The 21,986-nt window shown below is 37.2% G+C and overlaps 1 protein-coding gene across 2 annotated transcripts in view; it reads left to right on the top strand.

Annotated features, from left to right (window-relative positions):
* Positions 1-21,986, top strand: part of IPO13 (importin 13) — a 52,778-nt gene that overhangs the window by 2,514 nt on the left and 28,278 nt on the right. For both annotated transcript variants that reach the window (XM_032217233.1, XM_032217234.1), the window contains exons 2-4: positions 13,281-14,017; positions 20,115-20,255; positions 21,199-21,340. In XM_032217233.1, coding sequence (XP_032073124.1) covers positions 13,281-14,017; positions 20,115-20,255; positions 21,199-21,340 — 1,020 coding nt within the window. The remainder of the gene's footprint in view (positions 1-13,280; positions 14,018-20,114; positions 20,256-21,198; positions 21,341-21,986) is intronic.

Genomic DNA, 21,986 nt, shown 5'->3' with positions numbered 1-21,986 from the left:
ATATTTCTCTGTGATGCTTTTCTTGAAACAAATCTAATATAAAAGCATAATTGTAACTAATATTTTATTGATTTTCCAAATGTTCAGAAAAATAATCCTATAAAGAAGACATTCCCTAGAATGTCTTATTTAAAATTGCCAACGGAATTCATGACTGAAGTAAAATTAATCGAGGAACCCATTCTAATCATAACTAATTATTATACCACAACTAGTTTTTTATAGCATCTGGGTGAAAATAGATGCCTATATACAATATGCTGTGATGACTAGATTATAAAATGAGCATTAAAAAGAAAGTGGGAAATAAGTATTATAGAATTGATAGTAGGATATACTTAAGGCCCATCATAACTAATGAAACAATACAGTATATGAAGAGATAATAGATGAAACTTACCAAAGATATTGTTGCTTTAATTAGTTTTCCTCAACTTAACTAGAGAATGACAGGAATTATATAGTTCTGCATAACTAGAAGGTATCAGATTGAAGAAGGTTATTTTTTACAATTCTTTGTCTACCAAAGAACCTGAAATGGATATGGATATGCCTATTTGTCAGCAATTAAATTCTGTGTTTACAAATATAAGCAGTCTGCTATCTATTCTGTGATTATGCTCCAAGTAGAAAAGGATAGGAATGGGGACTAATAATAACAGGGCATTGAATGGTTATAGAATTAAAATGAGAATCCCAGACTTTATATTATAAAACAAATTCTTAGACTTTATGACTGTCATAAATATAGAATAATTAATGACTATTAATGTCTGAATGGAAGTGGAGATGGAATGCTTTAATACATTTCTGAGGGCTTGAGGAACATCCTTTCCCCAGGACAAACTTATGTACAATTTGCAAAGTTGAAATACATTTTTCTTTTCTTTTTTCTTTTTTAAAAAAAGTTCAGGATGCACACTGAACTTCTTTTCTTTTTTCTTTTTTTTTTAAAGTTCAGGATGCACACAGAACACTTACTCTAAGATTAAATGCAGATGGAAATTGGGCTTTCATTTAAAGAAAAGCCATTTCATATCTTTATTAGCTTGAAAAATATTCTGCATTCTACCTGAACTATTTAGACAGATTTAATTCAAGCAACTTTAATCTATCTGCCTTTAATACTCATTGTATCCCCAGTGGCATTAAAGTAGCTACTCCCTGTTGTATGATACCCTAAATTGGTTTATTATGTTGTTCAGGCCTTAGGAGCTCACTAGTTGGATTCTTTTATTCATTTTGTTTTCAAGCAATACCCAAGTATTGCCCTTTCAACAAGTTACAAACTGTGGTTAGAAGCACCTACTTTGATTCCCTTTTGATTTTGAGGTTCCACCACAAAACCGCGGACGACAAAATCGTGGTCGATGAAAGCGCGCATTTGACGTCATCACAGCGTGTCGAAAACATCGCGCTGTGATTGAAAAATGTAAAAATAAAGCGAAAACCTTACCCTAACCCCCCCAAACCTAACCCTAAACCTAACCCTTAACCTAACCCTAAATCTAACCCTAAACCTAAGCCTTAACCTAACGCTAAACCTAACGCTAACCCTTAACCTAACGCTAAACGTAACCCTAACGCTCTAAACCTAACCCTTAACCTAACCCTAACCCTAACCCTAACCCTTACCTTTATGTGAATCGGCTTGCTTTAATTTTATTTTTATTTCAATTTTTAATTTTTTTCGTCGCGCTGTGATGACGTCAAATGCGCGCTTTCGTCGATCGCGCTTTTCTGGACCGCGGTTTTGACGGGTCACGGATTTTGATAGGTATATGATCAGATAGCAGATGCCTAATTTGAACCTTGAAACTTTATTACTACATTCTGCCATTTGCACAGGACATATAAATTAAAGATTCTGGCATTCTGTAAGATTATGTGGTAGGCAGGACCGGCTTCTGTTGCCTGATCTCCTCCTGGGTAATGCTGCTTCATCATTTCCCCTGGAGAGAAGGCCTAGACAGTTCTTTTGTGTGTATTGACAATACAACAAATGTTGACATCAGGAAAGGTCAGGACACTCCAGGGGGTGATTAGCCCTGTAAATGGTGGGGGGAGTGGATATGTAGAAGGATATGTAGAACACCATGGGGTGTTGCAAAATAGCTGCTGCCCTAGCTGGAAGTGGCCACAGCAATCTCTCAAAGATCATTTAGTTCCTCCCACACACACCCCTTCTGCCTCAAAGAGGGTTTTGCATTACTGTCTGGCATTGTCTAGTATGAAGCTTTCTTGTGAAACACAGCTTGCACTGTGGAAAAATGTGAGCCCTTTCTGCAGGGAACTATGTAGTACTGGGCTGAATTCAGTGCCCAATTTATACTGCATGGAGCATTAGGGAATTGGTATCAAGATACAAGTCTTTGTAGCAAATCCTGCTGAATCTGCCATGTGTCTGTTTTCAGCTTTTCTTGCTGTATGCAGAAAACGATGCTCTGGAAGAACACTTTCAGATGCCTTAGGAGGCTTCCTTTCTTCTGTTCTTTGTGGGTATTCTTGTAATTTTGTTTCAATGTAAATCTAGGGCTTGTAGCTCTATAGAAAATGTTGCAGTGTGAGGAATTAAGTTAGTTGAGGACAACACACATTTTTGCCTTGAGAGGATAGAATAGAGCTAACTAGATTTTGAACTAGCTTCTCATTTTTGTTTTCACTGTATTGCATATTTAAGTTCAAGTAATAGGATGGAAGAAGTGCAACTAAAAAGACACACCTTTATTTTAACAATATCTGTATTTGCTGTTGGTAAATAATATTTTGGTTCATTTATTATTCTTTGAATTATAATTGTCTTCTGACTGAGAGAGCAACATTGCATATTGGACATATATCAGATTTAGGGGAAAGAAGTTATCCAATAGATTTACTGACTTGTACTTGTTAGGGAAAATTTCTGGGATCGATCACCCAACAGTGATACGGTTTATGACATCATAGTTGCAATTTCAGTGTATAAAAACATTTAATGTGTGTATTAGAAATGTGAGCAACATGAAGGGACATTTTGTCATGCTTGGTGGAAGTCTAAAAAAGCTTAAAAATTGAATTGCTTTTTCTTTCAGTACTTTAAAGTATGTGTTTTAGATCAGCAACTCTGCAGAAATGATTTGGGATTATCTTCTCTTGAGCCTGTAGATGAGAATATGTATAAAGATTCTTGTAGTACTTTGTAATAAAGCTTTGTAGTATCAATATCTTCTGCTTGTTGCAGCCTATGGAGTATTCTAGGCACTTGGATAAATTTTCATCCTTTATATTCACTTTCTTTTCCATATAACTGACATTGTAGAACTAAATTGAACTGAAAGTTTGGGAAATCCCAACTAAATTCAGCACTAAGTAGAAAACGCACATTTTTTGTCTTCTTAATATTTTAGCTGAAAATGTTCTGGTGTAGGCTTTGGTGTCAGCCAAACAACATACATCTCTGCTTCAAAATGATTCTTTTGTTCTTCCTTTTCCAGTTCTTCTTTCTAAAACTTTGTTTTTGAAGCTTTTCCATCATTCCTGTTTCTTTTGTGAGCATATGTATGTAGCAACATATGGATTTCCCAGTTGAGGCTAGATAATCTAAGAATTGACATTTATGCTGTTACCCTAGAAAAAGAAGGTTGGTTTCCATCGCTTCTAATTTAAAGTGCTGACTTTCTGGACTAGATGGTGTGACAGCTGAGTCAGCTGCCTTCAGAACTATATACTGGGGAATAAAATATAAATGAACCTTCTTCTTTGACTCTTTAACAATGTTGCTATTAATTTATTGTTGCCAAAATACTCTGGAAGGACTTTTCCATATATTGTAAGCAATTGGGGCATATTTTGCGCCTTGCTTCAGTGGAACTTGGGAAAAGTTAAGGTTTCTTAGAATGTTCAGGACATCACACTATTTCATTTCCCAAAAAAATCTGAGTTTGTAAATGTTAGGCTTTCCAACATGGGTTTGGCAACAAATCATAGATCTTCTGACACTTCTTGGCTAAACTAATCTCTTCAGCTTGAATTGGCTTAAAACTCCTGAACGGGGTTTGCCTTGATTAAAATATTTACTGCAGATAAATATGAAGCTATGCACAATAGTTATGGTAATTGCTTACTGTTAATGCAAAAGTTTTTTTTAATATTCTCAGAGACTTTTCACCCTACTGGTTCTGAAGTACTGGTTCCTGCCTTGCACACCTGAACCAATGCACTAAAGAAGGCCAATAATTCTTTTTTTTAAAGTCCAGTGTCCATTTTCCTGTGCGCTATGGCCTAATATGAAGCTACTCTTGGAATGGAACTACTGGGACCATAAATATCTGAAATACATTGTTACTGGCATGTGAATTGTTTTCTTGGTACTATGTTTAATAACGGTTTTTTTGTTCTGTTTTTTTCCTTGGTTCTTGTATTACCAGATGTTCAATGTTTTTAGATAATGGGGCTTTTATCCCTTAAATCACAATGAAGATTGTATTAAACAGATTGGCCTCATGGTAAGAGCTGTCTCTGAAATTCTAGTGCAGTCTCAGATGGTTGCTCTAGTCTAGTCTATTTACTTAAAAACATATTGACATTTTAACATTTAAAAAGTTACCTGAAAATAACTACTTTGTGATTCTTTTTTAAAAAATAGAAATTTAAAAATAAGATGAAAGATGTGAGCTATAGTGTTATTTTAGTGCCTTTGAGGATAATACTTATAAAATTAATGCTTCCAAAGAATGTTTGATCTATGTTGGATAAAAGACCTGGCATGAAAAATGACCAATCAAGACCAGGGAAATGCCATAAATAGGGCATTTTCAAATGAAAACTTTATTACAGGCAGATTTATAGCCAGATTGTATAGCATATATAGAAACACATATACTAAAGTTTGTAAATATAAATAAGCATAAAATGCAATAAACATGGTAATAGTAATGATAAAATAATAGTACAAAATAATATCGATATAATATGGGTAATAATACAAGGATTAGAACTTCTGGTTAAGACATGGTACACTGAAGACATCTTGGAAGAATTAGGGATGACACCATGCCCAAAATTGATGGGCAGATGCCAGGGCTGCCAAAATCTGGTGAAAAGAGAGATCATGAGATTACTCACACATACTCCAGACAGTAGTGCCTCACAAGTAGATGGCAGGAACTGATGTTTTTGTGATCTGTTTGTGAGTTGAGGAATTGGGAATAGAGGAGTCCATTAAAGTTGATAGACATAATGTAGCCTTTAAGAAGATATGGTCGGACTGATCCTCATTTCTTAATCACTTTGAAATAAACTTTTTATTTTTTAAATATTGAGTACCTCTGGAATAACAAGTGTCTTGGTATTCACTGGATGAGTTTCCTTCAATTCTTTATTAAAGAAGTTTTTAAGTACAAGTTAAGGATTTTATTCTTTTTTAATTAATAACAAAAGAATTGTTTTAGAATGTTATAAAGAAATTTTAAAGATCCAAGTGGATTTAAATTTTTATTTTTATCACACTACTTGGAGTAGTGTTAGGGCAACTGAATGGAGTTGAGTGCTTACTGGTCAGATGCCCTTCCTGATGCCTATGTAGAATTTGCAGCAGATATTTTTTTCTTTGTGCCCTGAGAGAGAAACATTTTTCACTGCCTAGGATTGAACTCTCAACCTTCCGAGTGGGAGGCAAGCGTCTTCACCTCTAGGCCACCACACCACTCATTCTGATGAATTTAATATTTATATGAAACGGAACAAAATAATTCTTCTTGTAGGAATCTGTGTTTTTGCATTCAGAAGAAAAACAACATGATAAAATGGGTCTTGAAGGTGAACATTAGAGGGGCACCAGAAAGAAATAAAGATTATTGTTAAAGGTGAAGAGCACTTAAACTCGATTTGCCAATGCAGAAAAGAGCAAAATCTTTTAACAATGGATGCACTGAGAGATATTTGTGAATAATATATTCAGAAGTTAGTTTTAAAGATCTCTGCAATTATTGATAGACTAAATGATATGAGGCAAAATGTTTTACTGGACAAGCCTGAAATTGATTCAAATATGAACTTAAAATTAACAGGCTAAACGAAAGATATGGAATAACATGAAATATTGAATAGAGAAATAAAACTGACTATAATGGAATATGAGAATGATCTTGGAAGATGGAAATGATCAGATAAAAGGGGGAAGAGGCAGCAACTAATTATTGGGCAGAGAAATAAACTTTGAAAGGAACTATCCTAATTTATCAAGAGATAAAATGATATAACAGGAGATTTGTACTTTCAGACATGCAAGGTTCTGTTAATGTAGTCTTACAATAAATAAAATTAGTTCATCTTGCCATGTTTCCTGTTTGATCTACTTGTGAGTCTGTCACTGGCTGATGTTTTGATAATTAAAAAGGACATACAAATAGTAGACCAGAAAGGTGTCTTAGACCAGAAAGGTGTCAGTGTTAGTTGGGGGGCAGAGATCGACCCCTAGGCCCCTAACATATGGGGTGCCGCAGGGTTCGGTCTTATCCCCCCTACTATTTAACATCTACATGAAACCGCTGGGCGAGATCATTCGGAGGCACGGGATAAGATACCACCAATATGCGGACGATACCCAGTTGTATCTGTCCGCCCCGTGCCAACTCAATGAAGCGGTGGACGTGATGAACCGGGGTCTTGAAGCCGTTAGGGACTGGATGAGGGCTAACAAGCTTGTACTCAACCCGGAGAAGACCAAGTGGCTGTTGTGTTTCCCTCCCAATAATTTGGCTAGTGTCCCATCACTCAGGCTGGGGGGCCAAACTTTATACCCCTCAGACAGGGTTCACAACTTGGGAGTCCTCCTGGACCCACAGCTGACCTTCGATCACCATCTGACGGCTGTGACCAGGGGGGCATTTGCCCAGGTTCGCCTGGTGCGCCAGTTGCGACCCTACCTGAACCGGGAGGCCCTCACAACAGTCACTCGGGCCCTTGTGACCTCTAGGCTGGAATACTGCAACGTGCTCTACATGGGGCTGCCCTTGAAGAGCACCCGGCGACTTCAGCTAGTCCAGAATGCGGCCGCACGAGTGATCGTGGGTGCACCTCGGTTCGCCCACATAACACCTATCCTCCGCGAGCTGCGCTGGCTACCTGTTGAGCTCCGGGTGCGCTTCAAGGTGCTACTTACCACCCATAAAGCCCTTCATGGTAGTGGATCTGCGTACTTGAGAGACCGCCTCCTGCCAATTACCTCCTCACGACCTATTAGATCACACAGATTAGGCCTCCTCCGAGTTCCATCCGCCAGTCAGTGTCGACTGGCAACTACGCGGAGGAGAGCCTTTTCAGTAGTAGCTCCGACCCTTTGGAACGATCTCCCCGTGGAGATTCGTACCCTCACCACTGTCCAGACCTTCCGCACAGCCCTCAAGACCTGGCTATCCCGTCAGGCCTGGGGATAAAGATCGTAATCCGTCCCCACCCGAATGATGAATGTTGTGTACTATTTTTACTTATGTATTGTTTTATGTCTTACTGTCTTGTACTCCCCTCCCTATATATTGTAAGCCGCCCTGAGTCCCCTCAGGGAAAAGGGCGGCCTATAAATAATAAAACCATAAAACCATAACCTTTCTATACTGGATTTACAAAAGGGATTTGTTAATGTTGTCAGTTTTGTGAAAAGAGACAAAGAAAAAATGGCAAGAAATCAAATGGTTGGACACTGTATGAAGGGACTAAAGATTAAGATTGTTGAGAGCAAGAGGAAGGAATGTAAAGTTGGTTTATTTCACCAACATTAAAATAGGTTGCTAATTTCTAAGGGACTTTTTTCTGACCATGACTGGATTATAGTGTTTTAAGGTTTTGTTTAAAAATGCAGTTTATATACAATGGGATAAAAATGTTTATTTGAGATTCCCTGTAACAATATTAACATGTAGCTTAGGACAGGGCAGCAGGGCATTTTCAATAACATCCTTTCATTGAAGAATTTCTTTTTCTCTATCCTTTCACTCAGCATCATTGGAAGAACTCGCTTTCTACCATCATATGATAAGAATGTCTTTATTGATTCCTACAAATGAAACAAACAAAATATGAAAAAGTTATGATATTTATGTAGTTATTTATCAAGCACATCTAAATTATATTAAAGCAGCCAAAATATCGTTATAATCCCCAAGACATGTCACAACGTTTGAGCACACTTAATGTTTGGAAATCAGAAGTTGAAAAATTTGGCAGGCCCTCTAAAAACCATGCATGCTATACATAATTCTAAATATAGTGACTTTCTTATCTTATTTTTTAAAATCATAAAAGCCCCCCGAGTTGTAACTTTTTGTTATAATAAAATTGATCTAACCTCTAGAAAATTTTGCCTGCTCTTCAATTTTTTTCAGCTATTACTGTAGACTATGGCAATGGCATAGAAAACTAATAATATTGCAAATCTATTTTTTATTCTGTCTAACATAAAATGAACCTTTGGGTAGCAGTTGCCCATTCGTTCTATATTTTTATCAAATTAATCACAATATCAAGACCCCTTTTCTGGTCAATCACCATAGCTCGAATTTTATTATCATAAATGTATATCAACCCTTCAAAATAGATCAAACTTAGAGACCGAAGACACACAAGTTAATACTACTTTTATTATAAGGTTATAATAAAAACAATCATGCAAGTCTGAAAACGCTGCCCTCCTCTTCGCTTTATCTTTATGAGAACTAACGAAGGACATGTCTGGGACATTTTCTCAAATAACATTTCTGACCCAGACTTAGATTTATTTAATTTGACCATTGTCTTGGTTGCTGCACTTCCTCCTTTTCCTCAAGATTATTCCTCTTTTCCATTATATTGTGAGGTTTGCATTTTTAACAGACATAAGGTCATACTTGCTGATACTGATTTGTATTTAACCACATTAATGTCAAATTCCTCGATATGAGGAAAAGCTCATAGAATCATAGAATTGGAAAGAGCCATTTGGATTGTCCAATATTTTGGAAGACTTTTTTTTCTTTTAATCACACTAATTATATGAGGGATATCAGCAAACACAAGTACCTCACAGTTTACCCAAAGAAGAAAAGCATTGATGTCAATGCCAGTTTGGGTGGGGGAAACCTACTATTTACTTCATTCAGTTGAAAGAGTTATACATTTATTTATGTTATTGTTCTAAAATCAGTTACTTATTTAATACTTTTCTTATCCTACCATTGTTAAGGTTTGGGATGTATTTGAAGATAGCACTGATCATTGAATACTGCGTCTGACAGCTTGGCATATAGACATAATATAAGTGTTTGTGGATAGTTGGCTGAAATGCATGAAGAAATGTATCTATATTAGGCCCAAATAAGATTTCGATTAGAACAGGATTTATTTATGGTAATAGTTACAAATGCTGCAGAGCCAGGGCATTGCTCGGCAATCTTTCTTCCTCCTTTCCAATTGTCTGCACCCTGTGTGCCATAGTGAAGAGGTCTAGGACTTTGCCTGAATGAGAAGATGATGCTTCTGTTGCTATGGTTCCCGTTGCTTGGTGGCAATTGGCTGCCGAGAAAATCATAAAGCTGGGTCAGTAAGGCAAGGTAGGAAAGTGACCCAGAATGCTTTTCAAGGGGTAAGTGGAAATCACTGCAAAGACAATAGCAACAAAGCTATACATGGTCTGTTGGGGATAATGGGTAAATGGGTTAGGAAGCTTTACCTTGAGTCTGACCAGTGTCTATTGCTGGCCTCCTAAGATCAGGTTTATCTCAGTGTATTGTACTAGTTCCAGCCATACTGTCTCTTAAATATGTATATATCACTTTCATGCTATTCCAGGGTAAAATGTGAAGGGAGGGGGAATGGCCTTATGTGGCTTCCTGAACTTATTCTGTTTTCAATTATAGATCTCTACTTCACTGTCCTTCTCTTATTATTTCATTGGACTCTGATTATAAGGATTCCGTTTGTTGTTATTTACTCAGTACTTTCAAGGAAACAAGTTCACATATTCTTGCTTTGTTAAAATGTAAAGCAACTTTGGAAGGAAGAAGCAGTTTGCTAAATCTATGAAGCTTATAACAACTGCTGCTATTACTGTTTCGTAAATACTCAAAGCTGAAATTATCAGTTTTTATCCGAACTCTTAAACAATATATGGTGTATATCCAGTGCAATCTGCTTGATTTTTGAGAAAAGAAATCTCTCCTGTGGTTTTGAATTCTGAGTAAAGCTTCAGGTAACCAGAACATTACCCAACAGCTGAAGCATTAATCTACCATGTGTTTAGTGCTCATAAGGTTAATGCTGTCCCAGTGGAATTTGTGTGCAGAAGAAACCTCACTCTGTTGCTTAGGGAATCTGCCCTGTGTGCTGGTTGCTACAAGATATAATGTTACAATGCTTACTGTCTCTGCCCTTGGTCCAAGAATAGCACAATATTGCAGACCTCCTTATGACTCCCCTTTCTGTATCCATCTCCTAAGTCAAAAGACTGAACACGAGGAAGGCCAACTCATTGTCAGGCTATATCCATAAAGCTGATGTGATAATTGTATAACATTTATTATTAGTGGTAAAATACTATTGTTGCTAGTTCTGTTGTGGCCTTGCTTGCCCTGTTAAAATGTAAAGGAATGTAAAGGCTACCGTATTAGCTTAGAAATACGTATATACTGTAGATTTGAGCATTGCAACATGTAGTCTCTACAGCCGGCCATATAAATTTGAAAAATAAATAAATAAAAATAAAAAAATACTGTTGCTGTCTACTTTGCTTTTATGATGAGAAAACATGGGAGAAATGCTCTGATCATCAGCACATATATGTTAGGATACTCATTTTGTTTTACATCAGTTCGGGCTTTTCAATTTTGAATTTCATCTACTTTTCTATCTAGTTTGAAGGTGCCATTCTGGAATCTTGCGGAATTATTTTGAATCACAGTAAATAATTTGTGGTTTGTTTATTCATTCAATTTACCATATTTTCGGAGTATAAGATACACTGGGGTATAAGACGCACGAAGATTTTGAAGAGGCATATTTTTTTTTTAAAAAAAAAGTTTTTGCACTCTGCAAACCTCCCCAAAACGGTCCATTTTTTGCAAAAATGGGCCCATTTCCTCCCCCAAAAGGGCACAAATAGCCCTTAGGAGGCTTGTAGAGTGTTCCTGGGGGAGTGGGGGGAGGCAAAAATGAGCAAAAACAGCCAATTTTTTGTAAAAACGGGCCCTTTTTTGTAAAACAAAGGGCATTAGGAAGCTTATAGAGTGCTCCTGAGGGCTGGGGGGGGGGGCAAAATTGAGCAAAAAACAGTCTGCCTTTCTCAGCTCCCAGGAGCTCTCTGAAAGCCTCCTACAAGCTGTGCACAGTCATTTTGGGGTTTCAGGAGGCAGAAAAATGCTGTATAAGACACACCCAGATTTTCAGCTTCTTTTTTGAGGGAAAAAGGTGTGTCTTATACTCCAAAAAATACAGTGTGTGTGTGTGTGTGTGTGTGTATACATACATATACATATACATATACATATACATATACATATACATATACATATACATATACATATACATATACATATAATATTATATATATATATATATATATATATATATATATATATATATATATATATATATATATATATATATATATATATTTATGCTGATAAATAAATAAAGGGAGACTAGTATAGATCTATTTCAAGCTATTTAGCTCTCATCAGCTAGCCATACCCAAGTTTGGGAATCGAAACTTGGGTATGGCTAGCTGATGAGAGCTAAATAGCTTGAAATAGATCTATACTAGTCTCCCTTTATTTATTTATCAGCATAAATATAACAAAATGTAACAAAAAGGCAACAGTAAAAAAATATTGGGTTTCTGTCTGGATGGTCTCTTGTGACGAGCCTAATGACAGAGAGTGGAAGTGTGACCTTCCTCCCATACTTGGGCATACCAGGGGTTGTGACTTTAAGTGTGTGTATGTATATGTATATATATATATATATATATATATATATATATATATATATATATATATATATATATATATATATACATACACACACACACACACACACATACACACACACACATATACATATATACATATATACATACATACACACCCATCTTGCACAAGTGACTCTGAGTGAAAACAGAAATTAAAAAAAAACATACATTTAATCATAAAATAGAAAATAAAAATAAATAAAGCATGATGGCCAAGCCCATCAACAATAACAATAACTCATAGTTCACGAAATTCCTGACCCCTATGTCTGGAAGAAGAGCCAGGTCTTGGAGACCTTATGAGAGCCAGCTGTATCAGAACTGACCTAATCTCAGGGAAAAGGTTCCAAAGGTAGCCACTGCAACAGAAAAGGCATGTTTTCAGAGTTCAACCAGATCCTTAATAAGTGGAACCTGGACATGCCCTTCCCACCGGACCTGTTGGTGTGGGTAAACCTGTATCATCTCTGTTTACCTATATGCATACATTGAACAGTAGTGATCCAGTTTTGCTTTGTATATCTGGTTTTATTCTTTGGAGATCTTAAGATACAGATTGCACCACCACAGCTCTTATATATGAAATGCTGCATTTAGCTGAAAAAGCTTTAATTTTCAGATTTTCCATAGTAATAGCAACATATCTACTGCATTGTAGTTTGTGCTTAACCATTGTAAAACAAATTGATTTTAAAATGGAGATAGAATGAATAGGAGAGATATCTAAACATTTAAACCTTATAATTCATTTTGGAGAAAAAAAAAGAATTAAGGCGAGAGAGGTGTTCAGCATCTCTTCCCCTTGGTTTTTTCCCTCCCTTTGCCACCTGCTGCTCTCTTTTTGCCTTCCTTCCCCGTTTTGTTACAAACCTTTATTTGGTTCAGTATCAAACAGCTTTTTCCTCAGTAGAGGTCAAATTATAACAAATATTTTCAATTCCATATTATGGTATTCCACTGTAAGTAATCTCATGTAACCCAAGTTTCTTCTGAGAAATTGAGCTTTTTTAGTTGTCCTTGCTTATATAAATCATTGGTGTTTATATTATTTTCTGATTACAACAATTGTTCCTTCCACCGATGCAAAGATGAAAGAACAAAGATGATACTTGTTTTGTAAAATTGAACTTTTATTCAAAGATTTATTTGAAGCCTGGTCAACAAAAACAAGTCTCTAGACAACTGTTCTGTTGAGCCCTCTATCTTATGGAGACGTTTTATGTTTTGGGTTTGATTCATTACCATCCTGGGTTGTTTGAGAATGTAGAAAATGCTGAATCATTTATTGTTTCCTGCTTTTTAGGCACTCCACCAGTTATATTATGACCCCAACATTGAAAACAAGAACCTGGCTCAGAAATGGCTGATGCAAGCTCAAGTATCCCCACAAGCTTGGCACTTCAGTTGGTTGCTTCTTGATATGGACAAGGTGCCGGAGATCCAATACTTTGGGGCCAGTGCACTCCACATTAAGATTTCACGCTACTGGAATGACATCCCCACTGACCAGTATGAGAGCCTTAAATCACAGCTCTTCAGTCACATAACTCATTTTGCTAGTGGTTCCAAAATTGTGCTGACCCGCCTTTGTGTGGCATTGGCTTCATTAGCACTGAACATGATGCCAGAGGCTTGGCCATGTGCTATTGCTGACATGGTACGCATGTTTCAGGCAGAGGACTCTAATGTAGATGGGCGAGCACGCTGCCTTGCACTACTGGAACTTCTGACAGTGCTGCCTGAGGAATTCCAAACCAGTCGTCTGCCTCAATACCGTAAGGGGCAGGTACGTAGTGTCTTGTCACAGGAGTGCACATCTGTGTTCCCTCTGCTAGAACAATTGTTGCAACAGCAAGACTCTCCTGGTTTCATTAAGCAGAAGGTGCTGAAGTGTTTCTCCAGTTGGGTGCAACTAGAGATTTCTTTGATGGAATGTGAGAACTTAATCCAAGCATCTTTCACTTCTCTGCTTGATCCAGAACTCTTCGACATTGCTGTGGAGGCTATTGTCAATGCCATTTCCCAGCCTGATGCTCAGAGGTAAGTATAGTTTCACATTATGAGCCAGTTATGGTTTTAAACATTTACAACCTTAGATATAAACTATTTATTTCCATACGCAGAGGTCCGGTCTGATATTTTATTAATAGAACTTTCTTTAGCCATCTTGATTTCATTGCAAGAGTGTGTATACATTCTTGTAGCGTTCTTGGACAAAGAATGCAAGCGAGTGAATCCAATACATGAAGTTTACAAATGTTCTTGAAAGCGAAATCTTGGTAAGAATGATTCAGTTTGTCTTCACTTAGGTTCACTATTGTCCATAATTTAGTAGTCCACTTAGGAAGATATATAAATTATATTAATAGAGAAATTGAGAATTACGTCCATTGCAGAAAATGGACATGGTTAATGAGATTTCATCTGTTGTGATTTTACTTGTGGTTTTATGAGAAAATATAATATGCAATTAGGAACATTGAAAGATGTAATTAGCAGGCGAGACTTTTGTGTATGGATGCTCCTTAACTTACAATCATAATTGATTCCGAAATTATGATCGCAGGTCATAGCAATAGCAGTTAGACTTATATACCGCTTCATAGAGCTTTCAGCCCTCTCTAAGCGGTTTACAGAGTCAGCATATTGCCCCCAACAACAATCCGGGTCCTCATTTTACCCACCTCGGAAGGATGGAAGGCTGAGTCAACCCTGAGCCGGTGAGATTTGAACAGCCGAACTGCAGAACTGCAGTCAGCTGAAGTAGCCTGCAGTGCTGCATTTAACCACTGCGCCACCTCAGCACACAGGTCATTGTGTCTTAAGTCGAGATATTATATGACAGGATTCAAAATGATGACCGTTTTTAGAAGGGTCCTTAAGCGAATGCCATGGTCATTAAGCAAGCCAGCAGTGGTTAAATCCATTTTCCCCAATGGGCATATTTTGCCACAAACTGAAAGTAAATGCCAGAAACAGGGAAAACTGCACAAGTCACAGGCAAGTGAACGTGGGCCACTGCAAATGGCTATAAAGGTGAATCTGTTGCCAAGCTCCTAAAATGTGATCATGTGACCATAGAGAGGGTTTAAGTGTGTGCACGCAGTTGTTGTAGCCCCCAAAACAGGTAGTAGATAGCTCTGTGAAGGTCCATTATAACTTCGAATGGTGTTAAAGCAACTGTTGTAAGGACTACTTGTATATTGTTCTTCCTGTCTTTTCACTTTTCCCCCTTTCCCCTGTCCCATGTTTCTTCACAATAGATATAAAGTATTTGAGTAGAAACCTTGATCAAGATATGTTCTTGAAGACACTGATGCTGTGATTCCTCAGTGGATTTAACTATCATTGATGACAGATATTTTACATTTTGATATGCATAGTATATTCAACCTAGAGAGGAAAATTATAGGGAACATAATATTAGTTCCCTATATACCGTATTTTTTGGCGTATAAGACGCACCAAGATTTTGAAGAGGCAAATTAAAAAAAAAAACTGTTTTTGCACTCTGCAGACCTCCCAAAAATGGCCTGTTTTTAATGAAAATGCCCCCCCCCTTTTTTTTTCCAAAAAGGGCATGCATAACCTTTAGGAGACTTGTAGAGTGCTCCTGGTTGGGGGGGGGGGCAAAAACAAGCAAAAAACGGCCCATTTTATGTGAAAATGGGTCTGTTTTTTGTAAAAAAAAAAAGGGGGGGGCATGCATAGCCTTTGGGCGGCTTGTAGAGTGTTCCTGGGGGAGTGGGGGGAGGCAAAAATGAGCAAAAAACGGCCTGTTTTTTGCAAAAATGGGCCCTTTTTTGTAAAACAAAGGGCATTTGGAAGCTTATAGAGTGCTCCTGGGTGCTGGGGGGGGCAAAATTGAGCAAAACCCCCCATATTTTGCTCGTTTCTGCTCTGGAGCACTCTGAAAGTCTCCTAAAGGCTATGCGTGGCCATTTTGGTGAAGGGGCGGGGTTTCAGGAGGCAAAAAATGCTGTATTCAGTGTATAAGATGCACTCAGATTTTCAGCCTCTTTTTTGAGGGAAAAAAGTGTGTCTTATACTCCAAAAAATACGGTATGTATCTGAAAGGTGGCAGCGTACATCTCTACTTACTGTTTAAAAGGAATGTTGGACTCCAGTTGCCAAAGTTAGTTGGACTTGAAGAAGTATTGTATCTCAAAAGTGTACTACTGCAAAACTATGGAAGCTTGCTAAACAAAAATGGGTTATAAAATAATTTAACTACTGAAAAATCCACATAGGATATCACCTGTTTAAAAATAGAAAACGTGCTCCCCCCTCCAGGATGTGGTGGTAGTGGAAGTCATGTAAAATCTCATCATGTGGCTATGAAAAAATACAACATAATTCTATTTCTCTCTTCCTTTTTGAAAACTTAAGAGAAGGTAAACTGTATATACTGTATAAACTGTTAGATTAATTAATAAAGATGTATGGAAGAAATGATCCAGGATTGCTTAGCTCTTTATTCTTTCTGATTTATGTTAAATTGGATTTCCATTGATTGGAAAAATGTTCTAGTTCAGTTATCTTCTCTGTGTATTAGTTAGTCTTTTCCAGTATTTTTAAAGTGTACTTTTACATTTCTATTTTTGCACATACTAATGCAGAATGGTTTCATTTGAATTGTTTTTTAGCCATACCTATAATCCTGTTCTTTTCTAACCCTTTTAAACCCATACTTTTATGTTACTCCTAGCTTTTAAATTCCAATTACCTGATTTTTTTTAGCCTGTGGGCTTGTTTCACACCAAAATGTGATACTCTACTAAATGATCAATGTAAAACAAGATGGAGATGGGTCCAGATTTTTGAAAGCTGTTAAAACAAACTAGTGGAGGTATTTGGCTTATTTTTTTGTGTGCAGAGTCCATTATAATGGACAATAAGAGGGAATAGAAAGCTTTTAATTTGTTCAGGGCTATAAGCATAGCAAAGGTATGGTCTTCCACCTGTAACTGTGGACTCTATATGAGGAAGTCAGGTAGGTGGGCAAGTTCAGAATAAGCATATCTCTTCATAGTCTGCCTCAGCAGCCAGGAAACTGAAAACTGGCTGATTAGCCATCAGCATAGCATCTCTCTCGTCTCCCATGAGGCCATCCCTTGCCCTTCCTCTCCGTTTCCTCCATGCTTGTTGTCATAGTTACAATCACTTATTGGCAGCAATAGGAAGATTGACAGGCAAGAAATTACTTGTATGGTTTTGGAATGCTGCAGTGCACTGTGAAATACTAGCTATCTGGATGCCTCAGAAAAGTATTGTGTGAACCTTTACTTTTGATTTGAGGAAATGAATATTCAAAGATTGTAACTCTTTCAAATTCTCATCCCATCAACAGATTCTGTTTAAACAATGAATATCTTACATCTTCAAATATTTATTCAATTTCACCCATAACAGATTAAAATGTGGGGTCTGAAGAAAAGCAGAATTATACCAAAGTTGTAAGCTTTCTTCTGAAGCTTGACTCAACTTCTTTCCGGCATAACAGACCTATTTTAAAATAAAATCATACCTTTTGTAAAGTCTGTTGCTTGAAGTAATTAAATATATGAATATATTTAATTCCAGCAAATTCCAGAAAAGTAATTGCATTTAAGCTGTGCAGCAAAATTAAAATATTACAAATTACTGTGTCAAATACAGTTTGTTCCAATTTATGCACATCAGGCCTTGGGTACACTGTCACTTTAAAGACATGGCTGCTGCTTTGAGTTTGATGTATGGGAGTACAAATGTGATGCCAAGTGATTTTGGAAATGGTAAATTCTATATTGTCCTTGAAGGTGATGTTGGGTAGTTTAAAAGCTTGATTGAAAAAAAAACTCTTGCAGTGAAATGATTAAGATATTGGGCCAGCATCAGGAAGTCTCAAATCACTTTCAGCCATGGAAGTTTATTGTATGATTGGGCCACTCATTCACTTTCAGCCCAACCTCTTTCAGAGGATTGTTGTGGGGAAGGGGGGACACGAGAGTATTCTGTCCTTGAGTTTCTGAACAAAAGGCAGGCTATACATCTAATCAATAATAAAAAAGCAATAATATTGACATTTTGGGACAACAATTATCATAGAAAAAGAAATACTAATTTAACAGTCTGGTTCCTTGATTAGTGTCTTTGAGGACAGGCCAGATGTCTACATAAGTCAGAGATCACATTCCTGGATGTGAAATGGGCAGCTAGTTATGCTTGAGTTGAAAATGTATCATCATAAGGCAAATCTTCTTTGATTAGTGGGTCCAGATGTGGCCCAATTCTGAATCAGTGTCCCACTTTAGTAATGAGGACTCAGAGAAAAACCTCTGAAGTTTACAATATTTTCAGTGGTCCTTAAGCATTTTGATCCAGAGTTATTTTACCATGTTTTTTAAATCTCTGTTGGACAATATAGGATTTGTTTGCTTAATATCTTGCCTTTATTACTTTATAAATAACAAGCAGCAAGCACACATAATTTTATTTATTTATTTGTATTTCACCTTTACAGGTAGTCCTCGACTTACAATAGTTCATTTAGTGACCGTTCCAACTTACAGTGGCACAGAAAAAGTGATTTCACACTTATGACTGTTGTAGCATCGCCAGTATCATTTGATTAAAATTCAGACGTTTGGCAAGTGACTCATTTATGACAGTTGCAGTGTCCTGGGGTCATGTGATCACCTTTTGCAACCTTCTGACAAGGCAAAGTCAATGGAGAAGCCAGATTCACTTAACAACTGTATTACCAACTTAACAACTGTTGTGATTCACTTAGCGATGGTGGCAAGAAAGGTCATAACATGAGGCAAAATTCACTTAACAAATGTCTCACTTAGCAACAGAAATCTTGGACTCCATTGTGTTCATAAGACAAGGACTACCTGTATTATTTGTATAAATAAGGTGGTGACCATATCCAACACACCCTCCTCCTCCTATTTTCCTCAGAACGATAATTTTGTGAGGTGGGTTGGGCTGGGAAAGAGTGACCGACCCAAGGTCATCCAGCTGACTTTTACACATAAGGCAGGACTAGAACTCAGTCTCCTGGTTTCTAGGCCAGCATCTTAACCATTACATCTAATTCATCATTCTTCAGATGAAAGACCAGTTGCTTTCAGTTTGCATGATCAAACTTTGTTAAATTATAATTATGAAGATGAAGTGTTTTAAATATTTTTCTCGCATATATTGATTTTATTGATTTGAAATAGAAAGTCTCCTCCTGCATTGCAGAACCCATCTTAATGCATAGCTATCTGATTTAGATGGCCTAAAAAATGTTTCTATGGTGTTGTATAACTTGAGCCCTTAACATCCAATAACAGTTTAAATGTAGTTTTTGGTGATTTTCCAAAAATTATACTGAGCATCAACATCTGTTTAACATGCTTGAAGGGGAAAATATAGAAAAATGTGGAAAGTAAGCATATTAACTGCATTTAAATTATTAAATAGAATTTTCATTCATCATACAGAAAAACTAATGTATTTCTGCCCTGTAGCCCTAGGAAGTTAATGCAAAGCTAAATACAGTTTTTGTTCCAAAAATTTACAAACACTTGGTTTCAAGAAATAAAATAAATTGATGTTCAAAAATCTCAGCAGCTAGTAATACCTAGCTGTCTGTGTCTGGAAGCTGACAAACATAAGTCTTGGCTAATATTTGGGTGGAAGACATCGAGGGAGTGCCAGAGCTATAGGCTAGACTGCAGTTAGAAAAATATATAAGACAATGGCAAATTGTTTCTATATTGCTGCCAGGAAAACATCACCGACATGTCCTGGATGCCATCAGGAGTCAAGGATGACTGGAAGGAGACTTCATTTTAATGTTGTAAGGGTCTATTAGGTGCTCTTAGGAATGATAGATAGATAGCTACAACTTCAAGGCAATATAATTCTGAGTAGCAGTTATAAGAAAGTTGGATTCATTCATTGACGGCATTGTTGCATTTATCCTCTAACACTTAAAAATTCTGAAGAATCCAGATGAATACAAAGGGAAAAATGGGGGTGGGCAGGTAGGGGGAACTAAATACTTTTGTCATCTACCAGGGGCTGTAATACTTTCCTAAAGACGGGAGAATTGATAGGGGATGTAGAGGTCAACATTTTTATCTTCTCTCTTTCCTAACAGGTATGTGAATACTCTCCTGAAGCTCATTCCACCGGTACTAGGACTCCAGGAACAGCTACGTCAAGCAGTTCAAAATAGGGATATGGAAACTTCTCATGGGATTTGTCGTATTGCTGTAGCCTTAGGGGAAAATCATTCTCGGTGAGAAGCATTAAGCCTTGTGTTGGTATTAAATAGCAGTGATTGCTAGAATGTGGCTAAAGCCATTCTGGGTTCTCTATTCCTCACAAATAGCTTGCAATCTTTCAAATTCCATTTAAAGATCTAGAAGATTATTTAGGTGCTAATTTATAACCTTTGTTTTGTGAGAACTCTACAGAATCTTAGATCTGTTTCCCTGAAAATAAGCCCTCCCCACAGTTGGGCTTTTGAGCACATATGCTAAAATAAGCCCTCCCCAAAAATAAGCCCTCCCTGAAAATATTGCAACACAGCAGCAGCCATGAGGTGATCACACTAACCGCCTCCTGCACCTCAAAAATAATAAGACCTCCCCGAAAATAAGGCCAAGCACTTTATTTTGGGGGTTAAAAGAAAATAAGACCCTGTCTTATTTTCAGGGAAAACTATGTGCATGGAAATTATTCAAGTTCTCAAAGAGTTCCAGCTGATGGGATTCTATGGGCATTTGTTTCAAGAATTGTTGAATCCTATTCCATATGTGTTATCTTAAGTTCTGTATTTTATTAGACCACCCGGGACCCATTGGATCATCATTTCAAAGATATTTTCTTCTGCAGAGAAACAAAATGATCATGGGCAGGCAAAAAACAGTGGGAGTGACCTCCAACTTTCTGCAAACTTCCCTTCTGAGAAGCTGGCAGAGAGTGGTGGAAATGATGATCACTTGACTGCAGCAGCATGGCCACAAAACTTTGCCAAATTTCAATCCCACAGGAATAATGAGTCCCAGATTTTGGACTCATTGTTTGAGTGAGCTCATTTGAGATACATTGATTCAAAAGTTGTTGCTCTTTGACACACATTTTCATCCAACTGAAGGTTACAAACAGGAGTTTTAGTAGTATATATATTCGTATAATATAGCGGGTTCCTGATTCTGCATTCTTATTACCTTCCATAGAGCACTTCTGGACCAGATAGATCATTGGCAGAGTTTTCTGGCACTGGTCAACATGATAATGTTCTGCACCGGAATCCCAGGACACTATCCTGTGAATGAGACCACAAGCTCACTTACACTCACTTTCTGGTATACATTGCAGGTAAGAGTTCTCTTCCTGAAGCAGATTTCTTCAGTGGTATTTTATTAGCTTGATACAATTTATTTATAAGAGCCATGGTGGTGCAATGGTTAGAATGCATTATTGCAGGCTAATTCAACTGACTGCCAGGAGTTCGATTCTGACCAGCTCAAGGTTGATTCAACCTTTCATCCTTCCGTGGTCGGTAAAATGAGGACCCAGATTGTTGGGGGCAATATGCTGACTCTGTAAACCGAGTGGATGGTAAATCCCTGTAAATCCAATAAGTGCTATTGCTATCCTCTAGTTTAGTGGTTTATGTATGCATATTCTACTTGTTCTGTAGTTGTAGTAGAAGCACACATTATATAGTTGTATTGATAACAACTCTGGACCGAGTAGTATGTAGTATGTAAATCAGCAGATGGTCAGATTTCAATCAGTCAAAAGTCCTTCTTTGTGATCAATACTTTGCTTATTAAAGTTTATTGGGTAGTAGAATCTTGTCACAGCTTCTTTCCGCCTATGTTTTATTGTATGTCATTGGATTTGAATAGCCATCCTGTGTTTAAGTAGGATGCCTTCTCTATATAGCATGGCAGAGTAGGTTGGCACTCCTGCAGTGCTCAAGAACAAGGCTATTTGTTGAACTGCTGCATTTCTAAGC

The sequence above is a fragment of the Thamnophis elegans genome, chromosome 5, assembly GCF_009769535.1.
Source record: "Thamnophis elegans isolate rThaEle1 chromosome 5, rThaEle1.pri, whole genome shotgun sequence".
NCBI classification, from domain to species: Eukaryota; Metazoa; Chordata; class Lepidosauria; order Squamata; family Colubridae; genus Thamnophis; species Thamnophis elegans.
Note: the sequence above shows the minus strand (reverse complement) of the source record. Positions and strands in the feature narration are given on the sequence as shown.